General features: G+C 40.8%; 1 protein-coding gene across 7 annotated transcripts in view; it reads right to left on the bottom strand.

Moving 5' to 3' along the window:
* Window positions 1–792: 792 nt before the first annotated feature.
* Window positions 793–22,014, bottom strand: part of Ikbkb (inhibitor of nuclear factor kappa B kinase subunit beta) — a 48,318-nt gene continuing 27,096 nt past the window's right edge. For 4 of the 7 annotated variants that reach the window (XM_015506205.2, XM_015506206.2, XM_015506208.2 and 1 more), the window contains exons 8-22: window positions 21,681–21,805; window positions 17,747–17,854; window positions 16,270–16,399; window positions 15,635–15,829; window positions 14,038–14,152; window positions 12,874–12,997; window positions 12,141–12,292; window positions 11,888–11,949; window positions 10,758–10,867; window positions 9,599–9,648; window positions 9,395–9,494; window positions 9,043–9,190; window positions 5,794–5,921; window positions 3,134–3,224; window positions 793–2,134 (exon numbers count right to left, since the gene is read on the bottom strand). In XM_015506205.2, the coding sequence (XP_015361691.1) occupies window positions 2,069–2,134; window positions 3,134–3,224; window positions 5,794–5,921; window positions 9,043–9,190; window positions 9,395–9,494; window positions 9,599–9,648; window positions 10,758–10,867; window positions 11,888–11,949; window positions 12,141–12,292; window positions 12,874–12,997; window positions 14,038–14,152; window positions 15,635–15,829; window positions 16,270–16,399; window positions 17,747–17,854; window positions 21,681–21,805 (1,704 nt within the window). In that variant the 3' untranslated portion in view covers window positions 793–2,068. The remainder of the gene's footprint in view (window positions 2,135–3,133; window positions 3,225–5,793; window positions 5,922–9,042; window positions 9,191–9,394; window positions 9,495–9,598; window positions 9,649–10,757; window positions 10,868–11,887; window positions 11,950–12,140; window positions 12,293–12,873; window positions 12,998–14,037; window positions 14,153–15,634; window positions 15,830–16,269; window positions 16,400–17,746; window positions 17,855–21,680; window positions 21,806–22,014) is intronic. The other 3 variants (XM_015506213.2, XM_015506209.2, XM_015506210.2) reach the window with 3 other exon arrangements.

Raw genomic sequence — 22,014 nt, 5'->3', positions numbered from 1 at the left:
TATCCTTGAATCAGAGTTGCAGCCACAAGTCAGGATTGTCTGGATCCATCAGATATTGGAAGAGGCAAGGAACAGAATTTATCTTTAGAGCCTACACAGGAGATATGGTCCTGCCTACATCTTGATTTCAGATTTCTGGCCTTCAGAACTGTGAGAATAAATTACTGTTGTTTAAGCCAGGCAATTTGTAGTAATTTGTATAGCAGGCCCAGGAAAACTCAAAAAAGAGAGCATGCTTTCCTTGGGACCTTTTTGTCTGTGCCCATTAGCTAGCTTCTCCAGCACCCAATCTGGGATATATGAAAGAGAAAACCCAAAAAACTCACTACCAATGTCATTCCTCAAATCCCAAGGTCCCTATACAGTCTGCCTTACCCTCTACCTTCTTATATTTGCTCATATATAATGTCCAAAGATTTTAGTTGTACTTAACAAAAAGAAAAAGCATATCTACTTCATCTTTTTGGAAAAAGAAGTCTTAACTCTTGGGTTTTCACTTTTTTAATTAGAATGGCCCATGACAAACTTTTCAAACTACTGCTTTGGCTATGTCATTTTCTTGTTCAAAATTCTTGAGTGATTTCTAATTGCCTATGAAACAAGTCCACAGCCCTTAACCCAGCCTTCCCTCCTGTCCCAGGGTTTCTTGTCTTATTTCCTACTATGTCCCTAACCAAGGTTTCCAAAATCATGCTTTCTCAAACCATAAATCCTTTGGATATTAATGTTAAACACACATGGGGAGGGGTGAAATTCTATGATCAAATGACATTGGTCAATAATGAATTTACCTAAAGTTAAGCAAGTTCCTTTATTATAAGACTTTTCAGAGACTTTACCAGTATACAGAGCAAATCTCCAACAAATAGTTTAAGCATGAAGAATTTCCTAAACTTATTTGACCAGGCACTTGCCTCACACTATCTCCATGGAAATTACTTCATGAAATTCCTCTACTTCAAGTCTTTTTTTTTTTTTTTTACCAACAAAACATACCCGTTTATGATCATCTGAATTCATTTTTCTTGCTTTTACATATAAAATCGTTTTATGAAATGCTGAAGCAGAGCTACAACATTGTTTATGATCCAGATAATATTCAATTTTATAAAATTTTCCATTATGCTGGATGTTGAGTTCAGAAATTCTAACCATAGGTATTATAGAAATGGACTGCAGAATCCAGTCTAAGTATTTCAGTCACGTTTCAAAATAAAGAAACTATTTATAAAATAAACCAATTTAATAATACTGCTAGATGATATGAGAGGCTGGAACACCCCTACCCCACCACCACACAGAGACTTTTTTTACAAGGTTAAAAAGGTCAGTAGGCTAGTCATTGACAGATACCCTTTTCTTCTTTCCCTCTTCTCCAGGATAACTTACTCCCAGGTCATCATTGGAACTCAAAAGAAGGTAGTAGCTCTTCATCCTGTCCCTAGGAAGTCACTCTGTAGCTGAAAGGACTGCAGACAATGCGGGGCTTGGCATTACTACAACCTTGCTGAAAGGGGGATGACCATGATGCAGTAGGTAAAAACATTTTTTTAGCAGCAATGAAATAAAAAGGAACAGAGATGGGTTCTGGCCAAACCTATGATTTAAAAGTCAGTTTAAGACAAGCTGAATCCAGACAAAGTCTTAGCTGTAACATAAAAAGGGACAGTGGATTAAGGCCTCCCTGGAGCTCAGGAGAAGTCAGAAGAGGGCAGGCTGGCACCAAGTACCATTTCTAAAAGATTCAAGTTAGACATCTGTCCAGTGGTCTGTGTGGCAAACCATACTCTGAGCACTCTTTTCATAGCAGAGGAAGCAGCTGCTGAGGCTCTGTTTCCCTGAAAACTTACAACTGGTATCAACATTTACTGGGCTTCTATAATGGAGGACTTCCAGTGTACAGACAAGGTACTGGCATGGTTTGCTGAGGGCCACAACTTTGGTCCGGGGTGAAAAACACAGATGCTGGGGAAGTAAGATCTCCATCTAGATGCTGGAGAGCACTGGGACGTCAATACCACAGCAGCCTCTGTAGGAAAGTGGCAGGTCAGGTGGTCTAGGCCCCCAGTCATGAGGCTTGCTCCAAAGCACTCTGTTCTTCGTCCTCTGTCTGTAACCAGCTCCAGTCCAGAGCCTGCAAATCAATACGCATGTTAGACATTCCTTCCTTTTCAGGAGGCAACCAATGCAATTTCAAAGTAAGTTTAAAGCCTTCTGTCAGGAACAGTCCTGTTATTGCAGGGCAGTCTTGAACTGAGCTACATATTCAAACCATGCAGAATACTTTTGGATCAGCTCAAAGCCCTATGAAAACTAAAAAGAGAATTTTAGTACTACTAATAGCTCACAACACTTACATACTCACTGTAGGTAAGTAATACTGACAGTTATCACCTCAACTGTAAGTTTCCAATCTCACAAGAGGAAATGGCCTGATGAGAAACGCTTCTCTCCTGGCAGAGGTCAAGTAGCAGTGAAATGATCAAAATATATATATAGCACCAGGAGGTGAAGAGAAATAAGAGGTACAGAAAGCTCCCACAAAGGAGGACACTTGAACAAATCAGAGACGACTACAACTGGCAGTAGTGTCCTCTTTGATTTTTCTTGAAGTTAGGGAAGAGTTAGAAAATGATTATATTAGCAGAAAAAGTCTATTTAAACATCTAAGGGAAAGATTTAGGATCCTTGCAGTGATTTCAGTTTTGTCTTAATGTACCTCTCTATCTTGGCTGGGTTTTCCTCATGTAGCTTCCCCATATCAGTACTGCCTACTGCTAAGCTAAGTGTCTAAGGTACAGAGCCATGAGAGATTGCTGTTTTGTCACCAGAATCCAGCACAGCACCCAACACAGTTGCTCAGCAATAGTAGCCAAGGTGGGGCAGGCTCTTCTAGGAATAATGTTGCCTCCTCATCAGGATTCAGTCTTGTAAAGATTAAAAAGGATAATGCACACAATGTACTTAGAAACATGCAATAATCAACAGCCATTAATTATTATGAATCACAAAAAAAGTACTAGAAAATCAAATACATACTGAGACCAAGGCTAATGTTGGGTTGCCTTTTTGTTTTCTCTTTTGCTACAGGAAAAAAAGGGCATGAAAAGATAGAGTTCCCACAAGTTATTACCATCAAACTCTGGTCCTGCTCCTTCATGGTGTCTTGCATGGCATTTTCTAGCTGGGTGCAGAGAGTATGTGCTTCAGCCACCAGTTCTTCACTAAAGATAATGATCAATTATTAGAAAGGGTCATAAGTATCTTATGAAGCTAATACTTCAGTTGAAAATATGCTAAAGAACCTTTGACACTGTTTTTTGAATGACGCAACAATTATTTTGATCCTAAATGTCTTAACACCATGTCACTGACTAATGATTCCATTCATCTGATTAAGTACTTCGTAGAAGCCCAAATCCAGTCATGAGTATTACTGTTCAAAATGGGAAAAAGTAAATAGATCTGTTTAATTAATAAAGCAAAACAGCTTTTTGACTTACTAGATAGCTATACTGAATTCTTTTCAAATTGCCAAAATCTAAAGGTATCCTCTTAAGTAAATTATTTCCCAGTTTTTGAAATGGAAAAGAAAGAAAGGGTGGGGGGAGGGGAGTAAGCAGTTCCCTGGGTTTCTACAGTTCTTTTTAAAAATTTTTTAGTTTTAGGTGGACACAATATCTTTTATTTTATTTCTATGTGGTGCTGAGAATCGAACCTAGTGCCTCACGCATGCTAGGAGAGCATGCTACCACTTGAGCCACATCCCCAGCCCTCCACAGTTCTTTTTGATCTGCTGAAATGCATAGTTCTGGGATATTATTTCATTGAATCTGATCTCTCTTTTCTATAGTAAGAAATGCATGTTTCTTTTCATGAATGGGCCACCATGAGACTAAGGAGATTCTGTCAAACCATTTGTCCTTTTCTGGCCTCTGCTTTATGACATGGAGAGACCAGAGAATCTCTGTGCTCTCAGTACAAATTTTCTGAACTTTAAGAATACCACTGGAGGAGAAACACCAATTATAGGTCAATGGTGCCCTGGAATTTACTTTGCCCTATAAAACTTGGTGGGAAAGAACAAAATCCTGGGTAGGAAGGAACAAGCACATTTGTACTCAGGCTCATCTACGGGACTTCTAGCTAAGTTAAAGGCTCAGTATCAGCTCAGAGAGTCACGTGACCTGTGACCACATTACAGTCCTCCAGAAGTTTACAAGAGGTAGGGGACATAATGAAGAATCTAAAGTTGTGTATGATTAAATACCAAAACTGGCAACAAACTCCCCAAGGAAAAGAACAAATTCTTTCAAAACATTTTGATATATAATTTATACACCACAAAGTGTGCCTGTTCAAAGTGAACAATTCCATGGCTTTAGTATATTTATAGGGTTGAGCAATCATTACCATGTCTGGTTTTAGAACATTTTTTCACCCCTAAAAGAAACCTAGAAACCATTATCAATCAGTCCTTTCCTCCTCCCCACTAACCCTAGGCAATCATTACTTTATTTTCTGTGCCTACAGTTTTGCCTACAGGAACTGACTTAACCATCTCCAGTACCTAGGGATCAGCACATAGAAGGTGCTAAATAAATGCCTATGGAACTGAACTAGAAAACAAATCCTAAGAAGGGAGCAAGGCATGTGTGGATGCTCAAGGCTTTGAAGGAGGTGGAAAGCAGAGAAAAAGTGTGCCCAGTGTGTGGGAGGACGACCACAGTGAAGGGCACCTGAGGAATGAGAGCTTGCTCAGTAAGGACAGCAGTTCTCATTCTTCCACATGCAGCAGAATCATCCAGACAGCTTGTAAGACACAGACTCCTAGGCACCACCACTGATTCAGAGCTTTGGTGGAACCCAGGAATCTACTGTTTTAACAAGTACCTGGATGTTATTGCTGCTGCTGGTCTGGATGGGATTTTTTAAGAACTGGGCTAGTGCAAGCAGTTTGTAAGGGATAGTGGATAAGCCCAAGAGCCACAATGAGGTGCTTGCAAGTGCCTGAAAAAGTTCAGACCTGATCTAGAATGGAATGTGAAGCCATTGTTAATGGAATGTGAAGCCACTGTTAAAGTAACTACTTGGTCAGAATAGTATTTGTCAATACTTGGCAGCAGGGTTGGGGTTGAAGCTTAGTGGTAGAGCTCTTGTCTATAATGCACAAGGCACTAGGTTCAATTTTCAGCTTTGCATATAAATAAGTAAATAAATAAAAGGCCCATCAACAATTGAAAAAATATATTAAAAAAAAAAGTCTAGGTAGCAGTAACAGATAGGAAGCAGAAGCAGAAAGCCTTGCTAGGAAAAGGGCTGAAATGTTCTGTTTGGGAATTCCACTGAAGTGGTTCAGGAAAAAGGAAGGAAAAGAAGGGATGAATGGGAGATGAAGAGAGGCCCTGGGAAGAAAAATAGTAACTTGCTAACTCAAAATGTAGGTGAATGGGATGGAGGAGGCCAGACAACCCAGGTGTGAAGGGAAGATGGTTTTGAAGAAGAGATGATTGTTGATAGACTATATGTAACAATATGTGACTGACTAGAACTGTATCCTCACTAAACAATTAGTAATCCACCTAGGACAAGGAAACTACTTAGTGGGCAAGTTACAAGGGACTATGCGGGTAAAATATGAATCACCTTTGTCACTGTAAGGCCTTGCATATATAACAAAGAGAAGCATGCACAAAACCAGTAGATGTTTATCAGTGATAAACATAATTTCCGTTTCCATGGTCTCCTGATATGCCCTGAATGTGATACTAGGCATTGTTAACTGTGACTTACCTTTTCTTGGCTGACTCAGGTAAGCTGTCAGGGGCAGTGGATGGCTGAGACATCAGCTGACCGGGGTGACTAAGTCGAGAAGCATTCATGCTATCTGGGCTTCCACTGACAGGACCACGGACCTTGCTCTGAAGGACAAAACCCCAAAACAGTCAACAAAACAAATTCTGCATTCGCACCACAGTACTTCCTCTTGAGACAACTGCCTGTAAGACACCATAACTATTCCTAGAAACTACCAGTCAACATCTCTATCCGTGACAACAGCTGGGGATATTGCATTATGCCTCAAAAGTTGAGCTGGGGATACATCTCAGTTGGTAGAGTGCTTGCCTTGCCTCACATGTTCAAGGCCCTGGGTTCAATCCCCAGCACCAAAAAAAAAAGGTGTTTCTGTATCAACATATGTGCTTTTTGAAAAAGGACTCTAAATATAGAGAACTTGAACACCTGAATTTGCAGGCTTTATTTAATTTGATTCCTGGAGTACTCTTAAACAAAAGAAAGGTATTTTTACTCTTCCAAGGAGAATGAGACACACAAAAAGAATAAGAAACTGTGTGAATGGCACAATCTGCAGTAGAGTTAAGAAGAAAATGCAGCTGTTCTGAATCCCAGGAGCAATGTAGCCACTGCCCTTTCAAGCAGGGGGTCAGCCAGTGGCTCTAGCTCCAGCTCTTTGTACCTCTTCATATATGCAGCCTGTGAACATGACCTAGTGTGGACATGATCTACTGTAAACATGACTTACTGTCATCTTCTCTGCACCTCAGGCACATCTATGAGTCTCTGGACACCTCCTCCTTCATCTGCTCTACACTCACCATCCCTGCTTCTTACCCTCGCTGGAGGCAGCAGTTCTGCAGTCTCTCCCTAGCTGTCAATCTGGAGACCTTTCTAAGCTTATACCCTTCTCTGGCTAAACATTGAGGTTGTCTTTAACCAGACTTTCAAATATGCTAACTTTTTTATATTTATTTTTTAGTTATAGGTAGACACAATATCTTTGTTTTATATTTAGGTGGTGCTGAGGATCAAAGCCAGTGCCTCATGCATGTTAGGCAAGCGCTCTACCTCTGAGCCACAATCCCAGTTCCTCAAGTATGTTAGCTTTGCTCTTATCTATCTGTTGTGCCTTCCAGGCTGATCAGCCACCTACTCCTTCATTTCTTCCCTGGGTCTATAATTATGGGTGGCAGATCACTTCTACACAATCTGCTCCTAACATTCTCCTGTTAGGTCCTGAGCACCCACCACTGCATGGCCCCTCATAGTTAGTACTGAGGTTTGACAGAGTGCCAAGTCTGGACTCCAGCTGCCACCAGAGTGATTCCCATAAAACCCAAAGAGGATCATATAGTTTTCATACTTGCATTCTTTGATATGAGGGAAGAACAAATCCTGTTACATTTCCTTAGACTTTGAAAACACAGGGTGGCCTACTTGAGATAACCCTTGACCTTCCCAGATTTCATTCTTGGTGAAACCCTTTCTCCAACACCACTGCAACCTGCTTCTGCCACCCAGAATGCACGACTCTCTTCCAGGCCTCTATGCTTTCAATGAAGCAATCCAACTGTACTGGAATGTCCTTACTGCCATTCCCCCACCTAACTCCTATGTACTCATCAGGAGCCTTTCTTGTTGCTCCCTCACCTCTCAGATGAAAGCTGGCTTTCCTCCCCTGCATTCACACCACTGCTCATGCGTACTACAGCTATAGCTGCTTTTTAGCACTTCTTGCTCTAGATTGTTCTCATTCATGTCCTTGTCCATGGCCTTTGCCAGATTATGAACTCCCCAGGGCAGATGTCATGCCCTGTCCCCACTGTATCTTCAGTTTTCATCATACTGCTGAGCAAGTAGCACTCAAAGAATGCAGAAGGCAGGTCAAGTTATCACCTGTGCAGACCTCAACTTCTCTCTCCTTCTTGGATCATCTCCTCCTTTTTTCTTTATCATTTTTCTGATAGGAAAAAATGCTGCTCACACCTTCCAAGGCAAATCTATCACAATGCTCCTGATCCTAACTCTTTTTGGGTCTCAGGACCAAATTAATCAACTGTCCCCCACCTCTCTCTGATTAAGGATCTCCTGGTACACTGTTTTCTGCTTGGCCCACAAACATGCTCTATTCTCTAAGACCTTTGAAAAGCACCATCTTTGTATCTTGCTCCCACCATAAGCAACCATCTACCCTTCCTCCTCCCTTTGTTCTTGAAGCTACTTACTAGTAGCTTCTTATGTTTATAAATCAGTAATTCTGCTGGCAGGAATTAGTCTTCAAATTGCTCTCTTTCCATTCTTTCCAACCTCTCTGCAGCCTTTCAGGATTGGGCCACTCTCCTAGTGGCTCTGGCTTCCATAACCAACTTTTACCTGGCTCTTCTTTATTTTTAATTATTTTTTTTAGATGTAGATGAACACAATGCCTTTATTTATTTTAATGTGGTGCTGAAGCCCAAACCCAGTGCCTCACATGTGCCAGGCAAGCACTCCACCACTAAGCCACAACCCCATCCCCACTGGCTCTTCTCTTTTCTCTGGCTTTTAAATTTTTATATTTTCACCCCAAGTGGATTTGATGGAATCACAGTTGCATTAAGATGGTATGCACAGAAAGTCTAGGCCATAATGCTGAGAGCACCACAGACCCAGATGAGGGTTGACCAGGCTGTTAATTGGTGGCCCTAAAAGATGTGGGTCCAAGTCCTAACGCCTGGAACCTGCAAATGTGACTTTATTTGGAAAAAGGGTCTTTACGGATATAATTAAGGGCCCCCAAATGAGATCATTCTGTACTAGCTCAGTGTGATCCAGATAGAGTATCAGGTGTCCTTAGAAAGACATCCAGATGGGAGACACTGAGTCATGTGAAGACAGATCCCAGAGTGACATGGCCACAGGCCAAGGAATACTTGGAGCCACCAGCAGCTATAAAAGGCAAGGCAGGTCTCTCCCCTGGAGCTGCTGGAGGGGCCTGGAACTCTGAGAGAATAATTTCTATTGTTAGAAGCCACTTGGGTTGTGGTAATTAAGGCAGTCACTAGGATAAATAAAAACTACCAGCACAAGCATTCCTCTCATCTCCCCACCTAGTCCTCCCTTCCCTGCCCATTCCATTTCACAGAGATGACAACAGAGCAGTGGCAACTAAGGAGGGCTGTTGGTGACGCTGTGGCTCCCCTAGCAGAATGCTGTCAGTGGCATAGAGCAGGGAGGTGGCTGGCAGGCCAAGGGCTGACTCACACATGCGATCTTCAAAAGGTTCCAGAGCTCCTTCTGCCGCTTCTCCTGAAGCCGAACGACAGTCTTCTCATCCTCATTCATTAGACTCACCACTTCTTCCACCTTGGGCAACAATTCCAATGCCTTCTGCTTACAAACCACAGTTTTGCTGTGAAGAACAAACATGAAAAACTCGAGTGGGCTTTGGGCTGGAGCAAGCAGAACATCACCCCTAATAATATGGATCCAACTTGTAGTTGTGAATAGCTTTTTTTGCTGTTAAGCAAATCAGATCAGAGTGAGGGAAATGGTCTCACCCATGGCCTTCCTGCTGCACTATATTCCATCCTCTAGCAGGAAAGAGGGCTCGTACCTGAGCTGTGTATAAATCATTCGCACTTTCTTTTCAAAACCTTGAATTGCCTGAAGTAGTAACCGTACCATCTCCTGACTGTCACCATCTGTTCGTTGGTCTGGGAAAGACAGGGGTAGTAACATAGTTGCTCCAGGTGCCTGGAAAAAGTACCAGTGCCTCAAAATGAGATAAAAAGGAGCCAGAGGCCCCCATACCACCTACCTCTCGGCTTTTCCCTTAGTCTCCTATAAAGCTCTCTTGCTTCTTCCTCTCTGAAATATATAGGAAGCTCTGTTTAGATTCAAGACCAAATAGGAACCCTGGAAGTCTTGGTTGCTAATTCCTGCCAGCAGAATTACTGATTTACAAACATAAGAATGATGATATGTCTTTCTGGATTGGAGAAGACTATTATTTCTGGTAATGTCTGTGGTAAGTGAATGATTGCCTTCATCATCCAATTCAAACATCCCCAAGGTATCACTAGAGCAAATCTTAAGAGAAGCAGTATTGGCTCCATCCTTCTGAATTCCTCTTCCACTTGAATTCTACAGTAGTGACTACAGGTGCTATCTCTGGATCTGAGCAAGAAAACATGCTTACCCTTGAAAATTTGAGCCAAGGGCAGACACAAATTCTTATCCCATTCCCCTAACAAAGGTCAGGCAATGTTCTCAAAAGAAGACTCTCATTTGAAAACTAGAGAATAAGGATTAAAGAATTAGAGAAAATATGGAACAAATAATTAAAGTTCTGATGCTCAGATTTTTCATCTCAAGAATCCTAGTAAAAGCATCAGGAAATACACTGAGCTCAGCCATGGAGTCCTTAATACACTGATCCTGCTTGCCTGCTTCCTTCTTGTCAGCACACAGGGGAAAGATGTTATTTCTTCAGGTAGGATGCTCTGCCTGTATGCCTCATTCCCTCCTGGAGCCAATGCCAAATACCTAATGAAGACTCAAATGAACCGTGTCTAGATCTAAATTCCTAGACTTGCCAGGCTCCTCCCTCCCTGTTTTTCTGAGCCACGGTAGGCAGGATGCGCAGTGATGTCTGATACAATGGTAAAGGATACTTGTATTTTATAGATCTTTATAGATTGCTTCTTATATGCAATTCACGAATGCATCCTCAAAAACTTTGTGAGGTCAGACAGTTTTCCCTGCTATTTAACAGATTTGGAAACTGAAATTCAGAGTGATGGTGATTTCCCCTGGCTCATCTCTGGAACATCTTGACATGATTCACCCGGGGAACATGCTCTGCAGGAGGCTGATTCTACCAAGCCTCCTGAGATGACACTAACACACAACCAGAAACTTGGGCAGGGGTATCAGTATGGGGGAGCAGAATTGGTCCTCTCCCAGGTGGTACTCACAGGTCATCCAGTGTGCCCCCCTGCTTCCGGCCCATTGGGCTCCTCTGCAAGTCCACGATGTCAGTCTGCAGTGCCATCATACGTTCCACCAGATGTTTTACTTCATTCTCCTAATGAAAAAGCTACACTAATATCAACTGATGCAAGAAAAGCATTCTGAAGAACAAGGTTTGCTTTGGGTTGCCAGAGGGAGAACCTCCAAACTCAATGGAAACTTTCAAATGACTGGCTGAAGGAATATGGACTCTGGAGTCAGAATAACTGGAGTTTGGATCTCACATCTACCTCTGTGTGACCCATGGACAGTTATTTAACCCATGAGTTGTAGTTTCCTCTTCCATAAAAAGAATTCTAGTAGGGCCATTTTAGAGATTAAGTAAGATAAAGTATCCGGCACAAAGAAGATGCCCCATGCACATTACTTTGTCTTCTCTCCATTTGTCCATCCCAGTGCCATCATGTGTGTGAAGGCCTGGACTCCTTTACTTCATAGATGATGTATGTAAATGCCAAATAAGGAAATGTCTATATGATATTCACTTCCAAACAAGTTTAAACCCATCAGGACTCATTTTTAAAAACAGACATCAAGGAACAGAGGTGAAAGTCCTCATGCAAGTGCACAGGGTGGAGATGGTAGGAAAAGCCTTGGAGCCCAGGGTCTTGAATTTATGCAAGATTTACCGAGTCACATTCCATTGACTCCATAATTGCTATTTTTTCAGTGGCATCTGATTTAGTGTCCTGAAACTTTCTGCCAAGACCTTTCCTTTCTTATGAATTTCATGTACCAACAAAATCAGGCAAAAACTTTAACAAGAGGGTGCGTTGATCATTCATCTAATTCTCTTCCTAACAACAAGAGGTCTAGGTTTTTCTCCAAGGACATTTGATATTTTGCTCTTTACTTAAATCTGAAACATTGATGTCTACCTTGAGTCTGCCTACAGTAGAGCTTCTTGTATTGGGTACTCTATCAGTTTCTTTCCAACAAGTCTGGTTAAGGAGAAAGGGCATGGCAAAGAAATTTGAATTCTGACATGAAAGATCAACCAGTGTTTGATGAGAAAGTGGGAAATGGTAGAACAAAGCCATATCACAAGAACAGAAACCTAAAATGAGTCTCCTACCCGCCCACACAGCTCCACAGCCTGTTCCATTTCCCTCCAGGCCAGTAGCAGTTTATCTGATGCTGGAAAAACAAAAATTGGGAAGAAAAAAAATGAAAAACAAAAACAAAAACACCACAAAACCAAAACAGAAGTAAGCAACTTAATTACAAAAGGACAAAAGAAACCTAAGGGAAAAAAATGAATGAATGAATGAAAGGAGAGAAAGAAAGGAAGGAAGGGTTTCTTTACACTCATTGCAGAATACACTCACTGATTCCAAACTCGGTTTGCTCACTATACTTCTCCAGGTCAATCTGAATGCTGGTTTTAAAGAAATCCAACTTGGCCTTGAGCTGCTGAGACATAGAGGCCATGGAATTCTTCATTTTGGAGAGGCAGCTGTTATTCCGGAGGAGATTCATCCTGCAGGAACCACAAGAAACAGAACCTTGGAGCATCTTTGGGATCCAAATACCATTTCCTGTATAATAACAAACCCCCCTCAAACACCTAGGGAGGTCCCTGCTATAATAATAATCATCACTATTATTAAAGAAGCCACTTAAAACCATAAGGACAATTTCCTAGCCCTTAGCAATACATGGGGTTCTACACCAAAATTAGAATTATATACAAACGGCCAATAAACTAAATTCTCTTAAATGAGGAAAGCATCTGTAACCCAGCATAATAATCAGGGGAGTTTTTCTAACCCAAATTGCAATGAGCTTCCCTGAGTTCCAAATTCTGTCCACAGTTCAGCCAACTCAACCCTCAGTTTTGCAATTCTGCTGCATATACTGACCACACTCACCTCATCAGGTTGAAAAGGGCTTCCCTCCAGCTAGCCCACCCAACCACTGCCTACCTATCCAAACCAGTGTCTCCCTCTTGTCTCTCAGAAGAGTTGCTTCTGGGTCCCTGCCTCAGCCACCTCTCTTAGAGCCAAAGCCACCAAGGAATTTTAAATAAATTAAATTTTAAAAAAATGTCTGGCACAATACATGGCAGCTCGCTGTCCCTGCTGTAGCCGGTTACAATCCTCCTTCAGGGTTTGGATGCTGTGCCAGACCTGGCCCCACACTTTCCTCAGCTGGAAGAACGAGAGATTCCTTTTGGGCTCTTGAACTGGAAAAAGAGATGAACAATTGTCAGAAAATAACTCTCCTGCAAAGAACTACATCCTGCTTTGAAACATCACTAGTATTTAAAAAAAATTTATAATTATTATACTATTACATAACTTTTTTGGTATTATACTTGGTTATTATCTTAAATATTTTGTGTAGCCTATTCACAGTATAAGCATGCACCAGATGGTTAATAGACAGCTACTGATTTGATTTGAAGATACATTTTGTGAACCATTTAAAGGCATGTTCACATGTACAGAGGCCCACATATTTTCAAAAGAAAGTCTTTCATGTTCACAACATTTAAGGTTCATGAAGTTTTATAAAAACACAGCATCAGCTAACAGTACTAGAGATAATTAAACTAGCGAGAAGCCTAGAGATCTCTAAGACCTTGGACTGCCAGTCTGTTTATTCTAAGTATATGTATGTTTGTTGGGGAGATGGGAGTAAAATTATTCATTAAACGCTCATGCAATGGAATGTTATACAGCTATTAAAAAACAAAACAGCTCTGTATGTACCAACAGGGGAAAAATCTATGTAATAAATTGTTAAGTTAAAAGGGTACTACCAGTGGTGTGTGAGGAAAAAATACCCCTGGGTGGATATCCAAAAATTTGATAGCAGCAGTTTTCCTGGAAGGGGAACTCACAAGCTGGGGAGTTGGAAAGAGAGGCTGGCTTATTTTTTCATGGTATATTCAATCTTTCATATTTCTTCTTAAAGATACCATTTACATACATTAGTTACTAAAATATAAATGCAACTTCAAAAATAACTAAAATGGCTAATATGCAGTATTCTGTCCTCTGCTTAAAGCTCTATTATATTGAAATTAACTGATAATCTCCTTGACTTGTTTTGCTTGTGTTACTCCTTTCACATCCTAGGTTGAGAAAGCTGCCCTTAGGACTGGGTAAATGAATTTCCTTTATGTAGCTCCCTCCCCTGGTTCAAGTCTCTCTCTTCTGCCTTCATCCATATATTACAACTGATCTTTTTTTAAAAAAAAACAACAAATGATGTTCTTACGGATACAGCTGACACTTTCAGGTTGGGGTCGTGGGGAGATCTGAGTCTCATAGGCAATTTTACTGTTGTCAAAGAGAAAAACAAGATCCATGTCCAGTGTGCGGCCCTCATTTAGCTGCAAAGAGGCAAGAACAGAATGAAATCTTGTGGATCCAACCTTCCCATTTCCCAGCTAATCATGAGAGGTTCTGGATCAACTTCCATTGTTCAACAAGGGCATCATCTTTAGCCCCAGGTACTAAGCAGGTATGATGATTTTCTTCCTGACTCCAGCCTACACTCATCTTTCCTTTTCATAATTGAGAAACCAGCCTCTACCTCAGAGCAAAGCCTGTCCAAGGAAGGGGGCGTGACCCTTGTCCTTGGAAAAGACCCACAGAGCACTCCTAGGCACATACCCACCCTGCTGAGTTGTTTATCTACAAATCACAGGAGAGATCTTTGGCACCAGGTGTCCCTGACTCAGTCAGGCTAGGTGGGGACCCATAGCAACCCCCTAGCAGCCACCAATCAGCATGAGACAGGGAAAATACCTGGGATGCCAGATGACCCTCCCAGTAGTTTATGGTGGTTGATAACATGTTGGGAAACCATGTAGTTCAGCACATACACCCCTCGTGGTTTAAACCAATCAGTTCAAACGTGTCCCCCTCTTGTACTAACCAATCATCCTTACCCAACTTGTTCCCGCCAGTGAGTGTGCAAATCATGTTTTAGAGTTGTTTTATGATTTTCCTGCGGTGTGTGATGATTGCTAAGTGATGCTATGATGTATGTAAAGTCCCTGCCTTCCCCAAAGAGTATATAAAACTGCTGCAAACCCGGGGCCTCTCAGTGTCACCAGTTGCTGTGTGCCTGGGGAGGATGGAGCTAGCTCGCAATAAACGCCTCCTTGCTGCTTACATGGATCTTGGTCTCTGGTGGTCTTTTGGGGGTCCCGAAATCAAGCATAAAAATAACCTGAACCTAAACCTTATTTACAATACATTGTATTCTATTTTGTTCTCTGATTAACTTTCCTGTCCAGTTAGAAGTTCACTGTATACTTCCCTATGCAATGACTATAAGTTAGTTTATAAGCTCTTTATGAGCAAGGACCATGTCTCACATTGAGCTGGTTAACACTGAGGTGCCTAACAGCTCTAATCATAAATAGTTTTGGTTACTCAGAAGACTAGAGAATCATTTTGGCAATAAAGGCAAAAGAAAGCAAATCTGGGGGGCTGGGGTTGTGGCTCACTGGTAGAGCGCTTGCCTAGCACATGTGGGGCACTGGGTTCGATCCTCAGCACCACATAAAAATAAATTAAAGGTATTGGGTCCAGCTACAACTAAAAAACAAAATATTTTTTAAAAGAAAGCAAATTTGATCTGGAAACAACAAGTCAAGCATGAAGTGGCGTGTGTCTCCTAGTAAGCCACACAGGAGATCTCATACCCCAACTTAAAAAAAAAAAAAAAAAAGCAGGCATGTATATGTAATGCATGATTAACAGTCTATTTGATACAATAAAGTAGCAATCCAAAAGTGTGATTAGTTTACTAGGAGACGAAGTTAGGGGAAAATAGGGCAATCTTCAGGAAGCAAGGAGCTCACCTTGCCATCTGAAATACACTGAATGGCAGGCTTGTCGGGGATCAACGCCAGACCTGCCTCTTGCAGTAGCTCCTGGTCCTTTTCTGGAATTCCTGTATCTTGCTGGATTCTAGTCTTTAAGTCCTGTAGACTCTCATTCTCTGTCACAGGATAGGTGTGAATGGTGCCCGTGACCATATTCAAGATATGAACCAGCTACAACACAACTCAGATGTTATATTAAAAAACAAAACAAAAACAACAGTCTTTATGCAGATCCCCATCTATTTGTAGAGATCTTCCACTTCCCAACATTTCCCAGTCCCACAAAGTAAAGGCCTAACTTAAGGAAGGGAGGCTGGGTGCTAGGTTTCCACATTCCAGTCTTTAGTATTCCTGTTTGTATGCAGTAAGGACTTAACTGTCAAGGTCAAAGAGCTCAGTGTTTGCAAACAGTGAGGACTTAACTGTCAAGGTCAGTGAGCTCAGTTGTCAGCCTCTTTTGTGGAAAGACTGTCAGAGAAGCCTAAATTTCCTCCTTCAGCAAGCTGGCCCCTGACCTACTATGTCCTCCAGCAAATCTTTCTTGTCAGAATTGCTATGTCCCACCAGGGGACCCAGCAGTTGCCTCAGGGCTACCTTGCTTGCGCATTTACCTTTAAGTTTAAGATGTCATCCAAGGCCTTGAAGCAGCCGTTTGGACCATACTGGGGATCTGTGCCTCTTTGTCGGGCGTGCCACATAAGCATCAGCTGCAGCCACTTCTCCAGTCGTTCTGCCAGTACGCTGAGAAAAGCACAGTGTAGAAGAGATACTGCCAGCCAGTCTCAGGCTGCCTTTATGTGTAAATTTAAAAGTTTGACCCTGCATATGTCTTGTCGTTATGCACATGGGTGGCAACCAATAAATGGTTATTGAAAATGAAATGGACTAATCTGAGAGAGAAAAAAAAACCCTAAGTGCTTCCAACCAATTTAATCATTCATGTGTCATCCCTCCTCTCCTGACCTGCGAACACAGTTCCCCTAAATCAGGGATTTCCAATTCATGGACCAGTACACATTTCCGACTGGCTACCTGTGAATGATCTGTGAACAATGATCTGTGAAGTTTTTAAAATGTACTTTAGGGGGCTGGGGTTGTGGCTCAGTAGTAGAGCGCTTGCCTAGCATGTGTGAGGCACTGGGCTCGATCTTCAGCACCACATTAAAATAAATAAATAAATAAATGATAGTGTGTCCATCTATACCTAAAACTTTTTTTAAAAGAATGCATTTTAGGGCTGGGTGTGGCTTAGTGGCACAGTGCTTGCCTACCATGTATGAGGCTCTGGGTTCCATCTGCAGCACTGGACAGCCAGGGAGGGAGTGGTTTATAAGTAATCACTAGCCCACCCCGCAACCTAGCCCCCATACTGCTGGACTTAGCATCTGGTAGGTGCCCATGACAAAATTCAAACCCCTTCTCCTGGACTCCCAGCACCTGCTTCCTAGATGCACTCAAGCCCTCCCCTGAGACCCACACAGCTACTCATGGCCTCCCTAAAGTGCCTTTGCTCACCCCAGTCTCCCCTCTGAACTTCTTTCCTCCAACCTTTTCATCTGTTCATAGCATACACATCCTCCCAGCACATCCAAAATCACCCCACATAACTCTACTGCACACCATACCTCTAAATGCTCATGGTCATCATTCCCCATGCCTTGTAACTTTCCTTTGTATTATGAAACAATTCTGATAACTTAATTAACTGCTGTATTCTGACTGGATTAGACTGGAATGCCATTCAAACTACAAGGATTTGTTGACTCTTAACACAGCATTAGGACAGATGAGGAGTGCAAAGAGAAATAAGGTACAATCTGCTCCCCTTAAAAGACTTACTATGGAAGTAATTATATTGAGTTCTGCGTGAGCTTTATCTTATATATAATTACAAGAAATGAACAAAAAAGAAAGAGAAAAGATGATTTCGAGGTAGGTGAGGGATGGGACTTCACCCTGTTTAAGATTGAGATAGATTATGTCAAGTTCTTAGTCACAGGGTAGTCTGTTTCAAAGTTATCAGATGTTACCTTAAACTTTTATTTCTGAAAAAAGGAAGATATGTAGTAAATTACCATGGTACCTTACCTGTTAAGATTATTGGGGTAGGGTAATGAGCTTGAAAACTTCACTGCTCCATTCAAGTCTTCACTAACAACAATATCCATCTCACTCTTCTGCCGGACTTTTGAGTGCCTGCAAGTATGCCATTATCATTTCCCTCAAGTCACTCAGTGGCCTCAAGAGCCATTTAACATTTGTAACATCACTTTACAACTATACAGATGACTTGTACCTCCAGATGGATATTTAATCTTTTGGAAAAATGGTTGGTATCCTGGTAGGTTGGTTTCTTCATTTAAGAATGGTTAGTAGTAGGGTAGGGGAGGTGTAGCTCAGTGGTAGAGCATGTACTCAGCATGCATGTGCAAGACCCTATTTCAATACGCAGCACCACATTACAAGAATGGTCAGTACTACCTGAGCGAGTTTTTAAAGGACAGCCTCTAGTGGTCATTCACCATCTTGTGCCCTGAGTTCTACAAACAGCAGAACTCTCATTCTTGGCTCTTGCTTTTCATTTTCTCTACTTTCCATTCCACCCAATGTAAGTTCTCATGTTTGATACAGGATAAAATTAGGACTTCCAAATCAAGATTACCAAATGCAGGTCACATTTACATGAGATGTGCAATACATGCACACACATATATACTTCCCTTTAAATGTGTATTGCTAAATATTTTTTTCTATGGAGAAATGAACTTTTACATTTCCCAATCTATGGAACCTCTTGGGATATCTGAAGTAGTATTTGAAGGAAAGAAATTTAAAACCAACTGGCTTCAATCCTTCATGGTAACAAGAATACCTTATATTTCAACTTTAAAGATAACTATGTAGTTTGCCATTGTTTCCTTAGTTGCTCATGTGGTGATATCATTTTTAGTCCAACACTTAGTGATAAGGAGATGAAGATGAAGTGATCTGTCTGAGGTCACACAACTAGAATGGCAGAATTAGGGTCTGAAAATTACTGGTGTAATTTATACTCTGCCTAAATATACAAATACATCTTTTACTGAAACTCCTGAGAAATTCAAATTAAAAATGCTATTGTCCTGAACAATTCAGTGAACTGGCCTATCAAGAGCATGCATGAGATCCAGAATAGTTGGTGTCTGGCAGAGTCTTGGAGTTTCCACATCTGGCAGAAACTATGATAGGTAGGAATCAGAGGCCCTCTCACTTTCTAATTGAAGTAGGATGGTCCTCCTACAGAAAACTGTCTATCAATAGAAAATTACAAAAAAACACACTAAATGGAAAATTATGTTTTAGGCAGATCCTAAAATATATTTCAAAATTGCTCCTGTTCTGAAATTACTAAGGCCACCTGGCCTTCCAGTACTGATGAGGGTAGTTCTAGGAAGAAGATTCTGTAGACAATAGATTTAACTATGAAGATGCTGAGCCATTAGAGATATATTTTCAAAAACATTTGTTCCTGGACTGGGGATGTGGCTCAAGTGGTAGCGCACTCGCCTAACATGCGTGAGGCACTGGGTTTGATTCTCAGCACCACATAAATGTAAAATAAAGATATTATGTCCACCTAAAAAACTAAAAAATAAATATAAAAAAAAATTGTTCCTGCAGTTCTAATGGACTCTAACTCATCTTGTTATAAATAATGGAAAAGTTCAACATCTAAATTGAAGAAATGCAATAATCCCTTGATTAATTAAAATCACTATAGATACACAAATAATTTCAAACTTTTTTCATGATGGTTACAGTTAAAATGTGACTACAGTTATGAAATTCTCTAATATTCCAGAATCTATGCAGCTAAAAAAAAAGTCTTCTCCATAAGTCACCACAGGAGGGCATATTTTGCCACTTTGCCAGACTCCTCCAGTGAAGGGACTTCATCTCTGTCCTCTTTACATTACCAGTGTCTGGGATACAAATACAGAATTGACTTGGGTTGCCATCACAAAAAACCTCTCTTCTAGAACTCATTTCAGAGGTTACACTTTATTCTCATCAATAAACATTCTCATGATGTAAACACTTGTCCTTTGAAAAGTTAATGTCTTTACTGTTTCCAAAAAGATATTTAGAAAGATGACAACAGCCAATGGCAATGGTGTGGAGAAAGAGGCAGCTTTGTGTATTCCTGGCGGAAGTAAGTATTTAAATAACCTTTTTGGCAAGCAGTGTAATACACATCAAAGCCTTTAAAACGTGCATACTCTTTGATCTGTTAATTCCATTCCTACGAATTTATCCTAGAGAAATAACTATGAATGTGCAAGGATTTACATACAAGGATGTTATTCTTGGTTTTATTTTAAGAAGTAAAAATTATAAACCACCCAAGCTTCCAACAACAGAGCATAAGTTAAATAAACTACAATGCAGCCAGACACTCAATGGAACACCAAACGGACATTCAAACAACATGGAAAAATATAAAGTAGGTTCAATATTAGTTTGAAAAGCAAGGTATATCAGAGTATGTATAATAACCTATTTTTTAAAATTATAAAACACATGCACACACTGAAAATATACAAATGTTCATAGTGGTTATTCCCAGACTGTCTGATTATAGTTGTTTATTTTTAAAAATTTTATCTGTATCTTCTAAAATTACAAAAATAAAACAAAATTTATCTGAAGTAATCAAACTGGGCAGACTATTTAGGCTCAAGACAAGGATCTTTTTTATGCTGTAGATAAATTGGCTTCGAAGGAAACTTTTACAGAGTAAAATGCTTTAAAAGCACACAGAGAAAGTGTTCAAATTATGCCACCAGTGGTGCAAAAAAAGGGGGCAAATGCAAAATTGAACAAATAAATATCGGTCAATTTGGTTGAGAGGTTCTAAAAACATCCTCAGAAGTAAACAAAACCAAGTGGTATCAGGTGCCTGTGGGGAGGGGACCAGGTGGTTGGAGAAGGGTATGAGACGACTTTTGAGTACATACTCTTTCACACTTTTGAAGTTTGAACCATGCAAACTTATTACTGCTTAAAACAAAACAAACAAAAAAAAAACTTGAAATAAAAACTTTTTGAGAAACAACAACATCATTTGAATTATTGTGTGGCTTCCCAAGAAGTAATTTTCAGTGAAAGTTACTTGACTGGGGAGAATGTTAATTTTTAAATCATGTATTTTAGTAATGATTAAGCTTTTTTTCTTTTCCCTCCAGCACTTGAAGTTATTTTAACTGATAAGTAAAAAATAATTTATTAGATTCACATTTAAAGCCACTTTCTTATACTTTTTTAAAAAAATATTTATTTTTTAGATGTAGTTTGACTCAACATCTTTATTTTTATGTTGTTTTTGAGGATCGAACCCAGGGCCTCGCATGTGCTAGGCAAGCGTTCTACCGCTGAGCCACAACCTCAGTCTGACTTTCTTATACTTTTAAAACAAAAGTTTATATTCAGGCCAGGCATGGTGGTACACACCTTTAGTCTCATTTACTTGGGAGGCTCACACAGGGGAGCACTTGAGCCCAGGAGCTCAGAGTCAGTCTGGCAACATAGTGAGATTTGATCTCTTTAAAAGAAAAAAATAAAAATGTATATTAAGGTGCACTAAAATTTGTCAACACTAAATTTTCATGTAAATATTTCCTCACGTATAATGTGCAGGTATCCTTTATTTTTTACTAATGTACAGCATTTTAAGTACACACATTCACTTAACAGTGGACAAAGAGGCTGACTCGTTACTGCTGAACACAGAACAAGTAAGTAGCACTCACATAGTATTAAATTTTAAGAGGTTTCTTAACAACCACCCATTTTTCTAGATTTGTGGAGTTTGAAATGCCCACATGCTATATGTTAATAGGCTTTCCTCTCAGAAGATCAAGCACAGACCTCTCAGGCTCAGCTTTGGGGCAACCAGTGAATTGGGGACAAAGTGAAAGAGATGAACAGAGCCAGGGGTAACTCCATCTACTAGGCAGCCTTCTCTGCCCAGGCTCTCACTCACCACTGCACAGGCTGCCAATTAGGGAGGAAAGGCCGGAAGCCTGTGATGCACTCAAAGGCCAAGGTGCCAAAGCTCCAGTAGTCCACAGTTACCGTGTACTTCTGCTGCTCTAGCAGTTCCGGGGCCTGCAACAACACAAGATAAAGGCACACCTGAGCTGTCCTCTCTTCTTAGAAGTCACAGCAAAAGGTCCAAGTAGCTCATCTAATCATGCCCCCGCCCACGCAACCCCCATCTCTCTTGGCTCCATCCCAGAGGTTCTAGCACATCCACTCAAGGGTGAGGAGGTAACTACCTGAGGATGGTGGTCTAGCTGGTGGTACCTAAGGTTTTC

The sequence above is a fragment of the Marmota marmota genome, unplaced genomic scaffold, assembly GCF_001458135.2.
Source record: "Marmota marmota marmota unplaced genomic scaffold, marMar, whole genome shotgun sequence".
Classification (NCBI taxonomy): Eukaryota; Metazoa; Chordata; class Mammalia; order Rodentia; family Sciuridae; genus Marmota; species Marmota marmota.
The sequence above is the reverse complement of the archived record's forward strand: the minus strand, read 5'-3'. Positions and strand labels throughout refer to the sequence as shown.